The sequence below is a fragment of the Rhinoderma darwinii genome, chromosome 5, assembly GCF_050947455.1.
Source record: "Rhinoderma darwinii isolate aRhiDar2 chromosome 5, aRhiDar2.hap1, whole genome shotgun sequence".
Classification (NCBI taxonomy): domain Eukaryota; kingdom Metazoa; phylum Chordata; class Amphibia; order Anura; family Rhinodermatidae; genus Rhinoderma; species Rhinoderma darwinii.
This window is the reverse complement of record NC_134691.1, coordinates 317,395,795-317,409,257: the sequence shown is the minus strand read 5'-3', so window position 1 is coordinate 317,409,257 and position 13,463 is coordinate 317,395,795. Positions and strand designations below refer to the sequence as shown.

Below are 13,463 nucleotides of genomic sequence, written 5' to 3'. Positions count from 1 at the left end.
GCTGACCAGAATCTTAATCTGACTATAGTCTAGCTTACGGGGAAACAAAAAAAACAGCACCATTATGACGCTTAGGTTAGGGAGTGATGTGACCATTTATCAGGATGCCGGAGTTTCCCTTTAAAGCGGTTGCCTCACCCAGACAACCCCATTTTTTTTTTTTTAAAGCAATGCCAGAGTGGCGACCAGCACAGATCCTGCTTCCCTAACCTCTGGCGATCGGCAGTTTTCGCCAGGGGGATAGCATTACATGCAAGCCATTCTATCAGAGGGGCTCTCCGGTATGGCTCAGAGGGGGAAATCCTGAACAGGGGCCCTCCATCTATCACATCCATATACCTATTAGTGCATATGGATGTCATAGAGGTCCATATGTTCTAATAGGCACAATAGATAACCCCTTAAAAAGGTTACCAGTGGCCGAATCCGAGGTGACCTAAAAAAAAAAAAAAACATTTTCCACTGCAAGAATCGAGGCATCTGTCCATTTCCTCAGGGATTAATATACATAACTATATAGGATTCCCCTACAAGGACTATCATGTACCTGCCGTTCGTTACCAGACAGTAAATGTAGGGATAATAACCAGAGACGAGCCAGGCAGCATATTTTCGCAATTACATTAAAAGCTGCCATATAGGTTACATGTAAAATGTCACGTACTACTCCCGGGTTGGTCATACCCACTGCCGAGGACACGAATGTATAGGCAGGCTGCAGGAGAGTTCTGCCAGAAAACACCTTTGATACCTCTGGTGGTGGGGACAACTTATGGGGGGGATTTGATGCTTCCATTCTGGGCAATAGTTGTATTTCGGCATTGTCTGGAGTATCACTTTAAGGTCATGCATAAAGAGCAATTCCCTAATAGACTTGCAGTCATCTAATGTGTTATGAATGGAACAAACCTGATATTAATATGGAGTTCAAATTCCAATCTCCCACCTCAGGGACTATACTAAATTCAGACAGTCATTTACTCTATCCATCTATATACATACGTGTATATATACACGCAAGGGGTAGTGGACAAGGAAGATTGAAATCCCATCGTACGCGAAAACACGTACCAACGCAAATGAATATTTGCAAGGCTGGGAACCTTCGTTGCGGATATCATACAATATATGCCCCTTGCCAGTGTCCTGATTTAACATTGGTCTGATCAGGGGTACATTGTACCATCTATAGCCAGCGTGTAGGCATTTTCTGATGCAGGGAAACACTCTAAAGACCTTTATTATCAGTGAAAATCACTTTGAACTCAAGTCTTCGTCTGGTATTAATGGGACGCGATCAATGACGGATTATTAAATATCTTTCAAAAAGTTCATAATTTAATTGGAGTTTTTTTAATTTTTTACAGAGTAATAAAACCTTTGAGAATAGTTTTGGTAAGTTAACATGATGCATTCTTTATAAAGTGTAACGGTGGCCTTAGAATTGACATCGATCCAATGAAAGTTTCACAGAAAACCAAATATATGAAAAAAATGATAATTCTACCCGATTAGCGCAATTGCGCTTAAAAACATGCATTTACATTCAGTTTTGCCGTAGGAACCAATTTACAGTAAAAACGCTTATATTGACATAAAAATTTGCAATTGTGCTGTAACTGCGCAGATCTCTGCCGCCACATTAATGTGAATGTACCTAATGGCCATGTTCACACGTTGTGGATTCTGTCTTCTGTTAGGTGCAGATTCCATGCCTCAATCTGAACAGAATCTGCAACAATTCTGCAGGTAAATCAGGTGTTTATGCCCCACTCACATGCTCAAAAAATGAAAAAATAACGACTGTAGACCATTTTATAATCCGTAGTCTGTTTAATTTTGTCATTGCACTTTGAAAAACCACAGATTACATAGTACTTCAATGGATGTATGTGAATCCACCTGCCGATCTGTGGCAGAAATCAGCTTTGGCTACGGACTTCTGCCACAGGATATCCTCAAAATCCACATTAGAGTGGAAATTCTCCCCGTGTGAATATAGCCTATACATTATTTTCTGTGCTCCCCCTTCTGCATCCCTAGGGGTCAGTGCAGGCTCCCCACTTCCTCAGGCACAGGAGCCCCCCCCAGTCTGTCCGAAGCCCAGTAATCACAGCAGGGTTCACCCCCAAGGATCAGCCGTGATCTGTGGTGGAAAGCAGCTGCAAGCGTTCAATCATTGCAATCAATGGGCTGTCCATGTAATGACGCAGGGATGCGTTGGGCCATCCAAACAGACAGATCGGCCCCATGCACACGACCGTGCCCGTAGTCACAGTCTGATTACAGGCACGGCCGGCCGCAGACAGCCCTCCGCATTTGCAGGCTGTGCTCCATATAAAGTACGGTTCGTAAAAAGCAAAAAAAAATAAAATAGGACATGTCCTAACTTTTTTGGAGCCTTAGCATGGATACCTACCTGTAAATATACGGGAAGCTGTCCGTGGGCAATAGAAATTAATGGGTCAGTTATCACGGTCCGTAATGACCGATTAGTTCTACAGTCGGCATGGGGCCATACTCTTTGCAGCCGCTCTCTACTGTGGTTAATAGAGGGGTGCAGTGAATGGGGGGGACCCCCCCTCTATTAACTCCTCACAATAGGGTGTTTGATAATGGATTTTCTTAACCACACAACCTCTTTAAGCTTAAACAAATCAGCCTCCCATCATATCCCCTCTCACCAGGGAAAGAGTTGAACAACCAGCTGTAAAAAAAAAAAAAAAACTGTACGGCACATTTCTATTAGGGCATTTTCCCAGGTAGACATTTAGCCCGTCCTTCATACTTCCTCTTTAAACCTGCTATCTAGAGCAGTAAATCAGGAGTATTATTCCCACGCCTCTGTCAGTTCCGCCTCGCCGGCCTCTGACATACTAATCACATTTGAAGGCATGTAATTGATCTCTTCCGTGGCAAGCTACCAGCTAGGATTCCCCCACACAAGTCATATTTTTAGAACAAACAGATTTTTCTTACAGGGCTGATTAGTTCAGTCGATTTAACAGAACACAAAATGTACTCCTAAGATCCAGTATTGTATGGGCTGTGGCTTAAAGGGATATTTCCATCTCAGTCTGATAGATGCTGGTTGCCACGCTGTGACCCCCACCTATGTGGAGAACGCACCTACGTACTACAGGAGTTCTAGAAACAGCAGAGCACGTGTGTTCGGCTGTTTACGTAACTTCCATTAAAGTAAATGGACAAAATAGTGCGCCAAAACTTCTCCATTCATTTTCTGTCCGAGCTTCCTCACCAGGCAGGACAGGGGTCGGAGGACCCCCGTTCGACATATGTGCAGGCCCAATATCTATTAGAAACGTATGGCATATCCCTTGGACATGCCATACATGTCTAAGATGGGAATAGCCCATAAAAGACGACACCTTTGGGGTCTTATTTTTATTATGAATTTTTTTTTTTTTTAACTATTACAAATTTACTTTCATTTAAAAAAAGAAGCACCGTTTTACTTCTGCAGCTTCTATGTATCCTAGTACATAGAAGCTGCAGAATCGCATTCGCAGCTGCATCAGTCAGTGAGCCACTCTGACGGCTTGGTCTGCATCACATAACCCCAATATTGATCATATCACAGTGGATCCACTTGACTTGATCAGAATGGAGCTTAGAAGATCTCAGTGGCCGCAGCAGACTGAGCAGTCAGTGCAGCTCACTGACCGATTCAGCTGGGAACGGGATTCTGCAGCTTCTATGTACTGTGATACATAGGAGCAGCAGAAGTAAAAAGGTGCATTGGTATTTTTTCTAACTGTAAATTACAATAGTTAAATTTAACACAAAAAATTAAAAAGACCCCAAAAAAGGTGTCAATAGTCTGAGGGATGTGGAATCTTGCACAGCTACATTATACCTTCTAAGTAGCTCTGTACCTTTAGTATTCCGTTTTTTAGTGTTCCTGCACCGTATTATAATGAGCATAAAAGGGTCATATCTTCATTCCTCAAGTATGCACACACGAAATCCCGGGCTTGCAGATCGATGTCCTGTTATGGTGCGTGCGCACAACCGGACACCATAGCGGCGCACGCGCAGTAACTAGGATTAGAGGCCCAGACGAAGCAGGGAAGGGTGTCGGACCATACATGACGGTCGCATGCATGCTATCTCGGACGAGATTTCGCCATTCAGGGCAGGCCAGTTTGATGGTGGGCGGGCATACGTAAAGGAACAAACGAGACTGACGGATTATTACCATAAAAGGCGCAAAGTGTTTGCAGACCGGCCTTTACAGTTGGAGGAGTTTAGGAGAGAGGATAACGACAATGAACATAACAGCAGCGGCGGGGAGTATAGTCCAATAGGTAAAATACTGGGGACAGGTTCCCTATAAAAAGAGAGTCATGTTTGATTTGGGACCGAGACTGGCAGCAAACTAAACCTACATAGTTCAGCCAAACCGTATTATAGGCGGAGCGTCATGTCCAAAATGGCTGCTTATCTTATCGCAAAGGTTTTTTTGCCATTAGTCTAGGACCGTTCTCTAATTTAGTGCATCTTTAGAAAGCCCCAACATCATACTAGCGGGAGGGAAAAAGAAAGGCACACAATATAAGCGAATAAGCTTTTTTGGAGACTTCCCCTTGCTCAGACACCTCAAGTGGGATCTACAATGTAATGTAGTGCCGGAAACATCCAGCTTATAGTAAATCGGGCAGATTATCACATTATCCCTCAACCATTGGGTAAGTAGGATCATTAAGAGGAAGGGGCTTCTTATTAGAACACATTTAACATTTTTAAAGACTTTTTTTTTTCCCACTTTTTCACCCTTCGGGCTTGTCCACAACACGGAATTGAGGAAGAAAAATACACAGCAGAATACAGTAGCAGCATAGTAATTAATAAATCTCATCCACACGCTGCGTAAAATTACCAAGCAGAAATTCACCTGCGGTGCGTATTTTTCGTACCGCAGCATGTCAAGTTCTGCTGCGGAAAGCGGACAGAACTTCCTGAATTTTTCAGGGGAGATATCACCATCTCAAAGCAACAATATACGCACCGTTAAAAAAAAAAAAAAAAAAAAAAACACCACGCAGGAAAATGGTGCTGTTTTTCCACAGCGGAATTTCTGCTGGTTTTGCGGAATGGATGCAGAAATTTTCTGCAGCAATTCCGTTATGTGTGAACAAGCCCTTACTTAGTCGGACTGGCACACAAGAGTTCCATAGGATCCTGTGATGGGCCTTGTTTAGGACACAGAAACGTAACCCTAAAACAGCAAGGCCCCAAAGAACAAGCAGAACACAACCCTACTTGGAGCTGAACCAGTCACTTGTCACTAGGGTCTATTCCTTAGTCGTGATATGTCCTGTGTGTGCACAACAACAACTAAAAGTTTATCATTGAATTAAAAGTAGATGTTCACATGGTCTGTATTAATGCAGGGTGGGCTATCAGATTTACTCTGGTGGTCCCAAGAAACCCTAGTCCGACACGGTCCTTGCAGGCTCAGCTTTGGAAATCTTCTCCGGTCATAAAGAAAGTACCCAACGTACGGAATACTTTTTTTTTATGTTATCCATTTGCCCAAAAAAAAAAAAAAAAAAAAAAAAAAAGAAGTGGAAAAAAGGGTAATGCCCGTCGGGTAATGACAGGGAAAATACAAAGCGAAGCTACAATTCTGAAGTTTTAGTGTCATACGGTATCTTAAGTGCACACAATATCTCCAACTGGTACTTAGTGAAATCCCACGTTTGAGACACTTTGAAGGTATAATAAAAAAAGGTATGCATACTTTAGGAACCATTTTTATTAACTTTAATGCATTTTTTTTTTTTTTTTTTTAATTAAGCAACTTTGCAAACCGTATTGGCTAAAGAAATTATAGAATTGTGTGTACAGCCCCTATGCAGACTTGTGTGTCTCCATGGTTACAGACTTGACAAATCCTGTGTGGCTTAAAACTTCAGTCATGTTACTCCCCCCTATCTGCCCTCTAATTCTACTGTCTTTAGGTTAGCAAGAAAATGGGTCAGACTGATGGGAGGAGCGCATGACTGCAGCATCAGACTACAGACAGGTTAGTTTGTAGTCTGTAACCACAGGGACACATCGCTCTGCATAGGAGTTGTAAACACAAACGTTAGGATATTAACAAAGACTATTTTAAAAGTTGCTCCATTTTTATGCGTTGTAAAAATAGAAACATGGTTTTCAAAAGCGTACATAGCCTTTAAGGAATTTCTAAAATTAAATTCCTCTATTAACAAGTGGCAGTAATCCAATAATAACCTTGTAGGAATCATCAAATTTCCTGCTGCAGGCTTGCAATGTGTTGCAAGTAAAATAAAAGGTGCTGTTTATGGCAGCCTGTATCTGGCAGATAGATCACTCATTTACTAGGGGAGGCTATAACTTTATTGGATAGGACCTTACTAAACTTATATAAACATTTTCTATGATCAATATTTAAAATGTGAGGCTTTAATTATAAGGATTTGTTCGGGCTGTGTTCACACGTTCAGGATTTGCCACTGTCAAAATCAGGCTTGGATTTAAAAAAAAAAAACTGTGGTTGAATTCCAAGGCCGACACTCAAATATCTGTCTGACACAGATGTGCCAGCTAAGGGTCGTTATAGCCATTTTTTTAATTTTTCCATCGTCTCATTCAAAGAGATATCTTATTTTAAAAAAAAACTGCAATTTTGCCACTTTTTTGCATCCTAAATTTACGCCGTTTACCGTGTGGTATAAAGAACACATTAACTTTATTCAGCCGGTTGTTGCAATTGCAACGATACCAAATTTATATAGATTTTTTATGTTTTACTACTTTTACACAATGAAAACGCTTTTTTCAAAATTTGTTTTAGTGTCCATATTTAAAGAGCCATAACTTTTTTTTTTTCGCCGATGCAATTGTAGGAGGGCTTTTTTTTTGTACAATTTTGGAGTAGATGCGACTTTTTGATCACTTTTTTTTTTTTTTTTTTTTTTTTAAGGCTGGATTCAAAGAAAATTTCATTCATTTTATTTTATTGTTTAGTAATAAAGCAGTTTGTAAGGGGAAAAAGTGGTTGTTTTTTTCACTTTTTATTAAACTTTTTTTTTACTTTTTTACTAGCCCCACTAGGGGACTTCACTATGCGATTATCTGACCGCATTTATAATACACTGCAATACTTCTGTATTGCAGTGTATTATGCCTGTCCGTATAAAACGGACAGGCATCTGCTAGGTCATGCCAGAGGCAGGACTTAGCAGGCATACACTACAGGCAGACCTGGGGGCCTTTATTAGGCCCCCAGCTGCCATCGGAGACACAGACACTCGGCAATCTTATCACCGGGTGTCAGCGGGATGAGAGGGAGCTCCCTCCCTCTCTCCAAAACCACTCAGATGCAGTGCACGCTATTGAGCGCCGCATCTGAGGGGTTAAACGGGTGAGATCAATACAGACATCGATCTCACCCATTCGATCAGGGATGCCCCCAGCCCTCTAGTAGCTGAGAGCAGGGAGATTTAACGGCTCCCCGCTCTGTTTATTTATTCCGATGCAGAGCCGTAAAAAGGCTATTGCATTGGAATAAAGCCCGTTAGTGGCCGCCGTAAAAACACTATGGGGCGGTCACTAACGGGAGGTATGGTTTGTTTATTGTAGATTTTTGATTGGACATAAGTGGGAAATAGGGGTGGTAGAGTGGGATCCCATACTAGCATTTCTATGCAGGATATTGACAGCCAATGAGTCGAAGATCACCGTTATAATTCCTTTGAAAGCTCAGCTCGTCGTCGGGAGAAGTGATTAGTAGGACTTGTTCACACCTAACTGAATTGCTGCGTATTTTCCGTCCGGAATTGTGGACGGAAAATACGCAGCAGAATACAGTAGCAGAAAAGTAGACGAGATTTAACAAACGTCATCCACCCGCTTTATAAAATTTCTGCCCAGAAGTTCACCTGCGGTGCGTTTTTTTCCGTTACGCAGACTCAACTACTGCTGCGGAAAGTGGACTGAATTGCTGCATTTTTCAGGAGATGTCACCATCTCACAGACTTGAAAAAAATCGCCGCAAAATACGCACCATTTTCTGCAGTAAAAAAAAAACAACTCAGGAAATCGTGTGGTTTCTCCATAGCGGGAATCCTGGTAGTTTTAGTGGAAATGCTGCAGAAATTTTCTGCAGCAATTCAGTTACGTGCGGACAAGCCCTTAAACAGGGATTGTTCAAAGTGAACCACCTCTAACAGAATACAGACTGCTGTAAACAATGCCAGGGTAAGGTGGACTTGACCGCATTTCTGAGGACGCTGCAACGTCAGACATGGTCCGTGGTGCGTCTGGTTTTGGTGTGGTGTCCCAAAAGCAGTTCATTTCACATATAGAGTGGGAATCCGTGCAGAAGTGAAGTTTCCATCTTGAGCTTGTGGTTGGACCAAGATACATTATTATTATTAGCTTTCCGAACTCTTTAGTCAAGTCCTTTTACAGGTGATTGATTTAAAGCAGCAACAGAGAACCTAAAATGCTAATATGTCAGGTGACGTGCGTGTGCATGGAAATCTAAGGAGAGAATTAAAGAAGTTCTCCAGTTTTCATATCTTCTTGCAAGTTTATTAAACACGTCAGTAGACAACAGAAGTGAAAGCCTCGGAGCTGGGACCCCAGTGAAGACCCAAATATATGGCTCCCGGCTTCAATGGACTTCATACATTTCTGTAGCTTGGAACGGCCTTGAGGAGAACCATACTGATTCCAATACAGACCAGGGCTAAGTGCCAAGACCTCCCAGTCCATGTCCCAGACCGCCACCCCACAAAGAACCCCTTCACTGGTTATCTGGTATTATGAAGATGGTCACATTTGATGGTCATTGACAGTAAGGTGACAGAAGTCACAAACCTTCTGTATAAGTTTCTTTACCACTTCTTTATAACCTTTGATAAGGGTAAAATCTTTTATTTGGGAAAGGTTTCTCAGCTTTCCTCTGACGGGATCCGATCCCGTTTTTGGCACAAAACATACAAGGACTGTTCATATGGCTGTGTGGATGAAGCCTAAGGGTGATAAAAGGCACAAGTCCATCAAGTTCAAGTGTTGATCCAGATGAAGGACCAAAAAAAAAAAAAAAAAAAAAACTGTAAAGCTGGCCATAGACGTAAAAATTCTGATACCAAATAGATATTTCCCAGGTGTTTAACGGGTACGGCAGATTTCCATTGGTCAGAACACAATATTTTTCTTTATTTTTTTTTTCGTTTCCACAGAATGTTTTTGGTAAAACGTTTCTTTTCCACAATAGCAAGTTATGACATATTGCTAGGATAGGACATCACTTACCAAACCACTTCCTACAACACCGGGGTCTAAGGAGAAGTGACCCATTTGACTGTGCACATCACTGCCCCATTAGCTTCATGTCTGCACAGTGCCCAGTCAGGTAGGGCACTATGCAGAGAAACAGCCAAAGGGGTCATAGTCACTTCAATCTCGTGATCAGTGGTGCGTCCAGCGGTCGAACCCCCACCGATCAGTAAACGATGGTCTATCCAAGCAATTAACTTACCGTAGTGGGAAACCCCTTTTAACAATCGTAAAAATTTGGGGAACAATAATAATCATTAAGTCTATAGCCAGCGTAATATACATTTTAGGAAACCAGAAGCAGCTCAAATATATTCGTAGCCAGGCATTAGGAACTTCCATAGGCACCAGCAGCAGCTTTTTAGGTCTACAGGCTAACTGGGATTAGTCCAGCCCTCGATACATATACAAACCAAAGCACGTGCATGTTTAGGAAGCCCAGAGCCACTTATGCAGTAAGGAAATATTTCATGGGGATTTAAAGCTTTAGTGTAAATGTCACCCCAGCTGTAGTCATTCAGATCGCAAAACATGGAAAATGTGATATTGCAGTTGAAGATTATGCAAATTCTGCTCACTTTCCAAAACTGAAAATATGCAAAATGTCAGCAGGTGCAGCTCAACTACCTAGATCTTCTCAGATCCACTAATAACTCATAGGAAGGCCTGTTCTACCGGCGGTAAGAGGCAGATCTATAGCAGTGACATTATAAGGAGAGGTGGATACTGCAGATTCTTCGCTCTGATTGCTCGGAGGACATTATACCGCCATGTCTGCATTCTGTGTGACGGGTTTATTTTGCACGGGCCTCACCGAGCCATCATGACAAAACAAAGATTTCCATCTGCAAGAACACCTTGGCTGCTAACAAGCTGGTATGCTCCGAGCCCATGGTCCCGACTCCCAACTGTATAAAGGGGTTAGCCCACGAAAAACATTCATCGCCTATCCACAGGATAGGTGATAAATATATGATCGCTGGGGCCACACCACTGCATTATGCGTTATTCTCGCTGTCAAGTGACGGAAACCTAAACGGGACCTCCAAGATAGGCATATGGCACGAACGTGAACAGAGCCAAACAAGAGATTATATAAGCCAATGCCCAGAGAAATATTCCCTGGTACAAATAAGGCTTTTGTTCTAAATTTGGAGCCGATCACTCTCAATCTTGTAGGTCTCATGTACGGTCTGCCCGTTTACCTCTATTATTTACATGTCAAAAATCTAAATATGATAGCGGGTGATACTAATTAGAGTGGACAAAAAAAAAAATTCAAACGTAAACCTTTTAGGCATATGCTTGCCCCAGGAAAACATATTATAGATTTGTATACTACGGATCGCTATAGATACATTTTCCAGAAAGCACAGAGGTTGTCATCCTCCCTGACAACTAATGTCTCACAGATTACTCAGGTCTTCAGCTCAAGGCTAAACTTACACCAAGCCAAGGGCAAACGATGGGCATGGAACCTCGGCAGTGCTTAAACCACCCCTGTCCCTCCCGGCTATATAAAAAGAACCCCCCACAAAAAAAAAAAACTAAAAAAAATGATCCAGTCATGTGGAAACCACACACCTGAGAACAGTAAGGGTATATTTTCATGCAGCAGAAATTTCTGTGACTGTCTCATTTATATGTACGGTGCTTACAGAAACCCTTGGACCTGCTGCAAAAACAACCCCATTGAGGTGACTGAATCTCCCGCGTGTAATCCGTTTATTAGCCACCTGTTCTACCATGGAAAAACCTGCTCTATTTTATAAAAATTACCGAAAATTATTATGACGGATTTGTTACAATGGGTTTCATTTTTCTTTAACTGGGTAGAATAGTGCAGCTATTCTGGCTGTCAAAGGCAAACAGGAACCTGACGGAAAACAGATCCTTATTCAGGAGTAACGATACAGCCTGTATTAAGGGTATGTTCACACACGCAGATTTGTTGCAGAAATCTCAGAGACTGAAAATCTATACATCTGGGTGACTTTTCTGCAGCATATGAATGGATTTCTGGAAGATGAATGGAACAGTCCCGGAAATTCTGCAACAAATCCGCCGTGCATACATATACCCTTATAGTCCAGAGCTGCATTCTTAATTCTGCTGGCTTCAGCACTCCCTGTTGGCTCACTGTCTTGCAGGATTGTGAATTCAGCTCTGGGATATAATACAAACACACATTAGGTTGTCAGATACGGTGGCAGATGAGCTGTAAGATTATGACTTTACCTGGGAGATGTGATTGATGGAGGACTCCATCCTCCGCAGCTGGGAAGCTTGGATGTCCAGCAACTGCAGTACATTGTTGGCCAATGCATTGATTTGGTAGGCAACACTTGCCAAGGATTGGGTTGTGTAGGCCTTGGTCTCTTCTAATGCTTTCCTCTTGTCTGGAGCCTGAGGGAGAGAAAAAAAAAAAAAGTTAATTGTAGTCAAATTTTTAAGACTGTTCAAATTTAGAGGATTGTTTTTGTGGTTATAAAGCTATGTTCACACTGAGTTTTTTTACGCGGAAACCGCGCCGCAAAACTCGTCAAAAACGGCCCGAAAATGCCTCCCATTGATTTCAATGGGAGGCGGAGGCGTCTTTCCCGCGAGCGGTAAAACCGACTCGCGGGAGAAAGAAGGGACATGCCCTATCTTTGGGCGTTTACGCCTCTGACCTCCCGTTGATATCAATGGGAGGCAGAGAAAGCATATTTCGCTGAGTTTTATGCCCGCGGCGCACAATGGCCGCAGGCGAAAAACGCAGCGAAAATCGGCGTGCAGCGAGAGGAAAATCTGCCTTAAACTTCCAAACAGAATTTGGAGGCAGAAATTCCGCCTTCAAAAAAAAAACTGAAGTAACTATTTACATGCGTATCTGAATTTGGACACACATACCAAATACCCTACAAGGGAATTCGGAGTAAGGCCTGATTCAAACGAGCGTATTTTACATCTGCGTTACGGACATTAAAACAACAGCCGTCACACGGACCTATGTAACTCAATGGGGCTATTCACACATGCGTGGTTTTACAATCAGCTGGTGTCCGCTGCGTGAAACTTACTGCAGGTCCTATTTTTGTGCGTTTTTGCGCACCACGCAGCCCATTGAAGTCAATGGGTGCGTGAAAACGGCCAGCACATGGATGCCATCCGTGATTCACGCACCAGTTGCTAAAGAAATGAGAAAAACAAAAAACACCTCCTTCAGGTTTTTTTGCAGACGTAAAAAAAAAAAAAGACGTAGACGCGCACAGTACAGAAGCCACACGGAACTGCAACACAAGAAAAACACTTTACGCGCGCAAAACGGACACGTCCGTGTGAATTTAGTCTCTTCGGGCCCATTCACACGAGCGTGAACCTCGTCCGTGTGCTGTGCATGGAAATCACGCACAGCACACAGACCCATTGATTTCAATGGGGCTGTTCACACATGCAAAAAAAAAAAAAGTGTGCTTTGCGAGTGCGGGAAAACCCCGTGACACTCACAAAGCACAGACGCAATAACACAACACACACGGACCAGATTTACGAGCGTTTTTTTTTTTTTACGCGTGTAAATCTGTCATGCTCGTGTGAATGTAGCCTAAGAGGGAAGTCCATGAGAGCAGCCATAAACCGTGTCTCTCTCCCTCTCGAAGGCCAGGCACGGCCGTGCATTACAGGGGAAAGGCTTTGATTTTAATAATCAATATTAGAGAAGGACCTCGAGAGGGAGAATGAAGCATTACACTGAACACTTGTGGCTGATTTCCTTCAAAGAATATAGTGAATCACTCGGGGTCCACGCATAGGATTAAGCGTGGGGTTTGGACAATCCTTTTAGTTTACGATTTGGTAAGGATACGCTTTTCATGATTCGGTACGTTGCGTCGCGCTGCCTGGAAGAACAATCTTACACTCTCCCATGTGCAGACATGTCCACAATCTCTCCGCCATAGGAATGTACAAACACACAAGTTAACAATGTCATAACCTTGTAGAAGGCGCATGCTTCACATAGTTGTGACATCCAGAGGAACATTCCCTATTAACCCTTTACCTCCAGAGAACGGAAGTCTGAAGTGTCACGGAGATTAAATACACTTCTAGGTCTTCAAAATCGAATACTCGCTTGTAGTCAAGGG

General features: G+C 42.6%; 1 protein-coding gene across 7 annotated transcripts in view; it reads right to left on the bottom strand.

Moving 5' to 3' along the window:
* ABI1 (abl interactor 1) overlaps window positions 1-13,463 on the bottom strand; it is a 68,568-nt gene that overhangs the window by 30,923 nt on the left and 24,182 nt on the right. For all 7 annotated transcript variants that reach the window (XM_075827521.1, XM_075827522.1, XM_075827523.1 and 4 more), the window contains exon 2: window positions 11,575-11,742. In XM_075827521.1, the coding sequence (XP_075683636.1) occupies window positions 11,575-11,742 (168 nt within the window). The remainder of the gene's footprint in view (window positions 1-11,574; window positions 11,743-13,463) is intronic.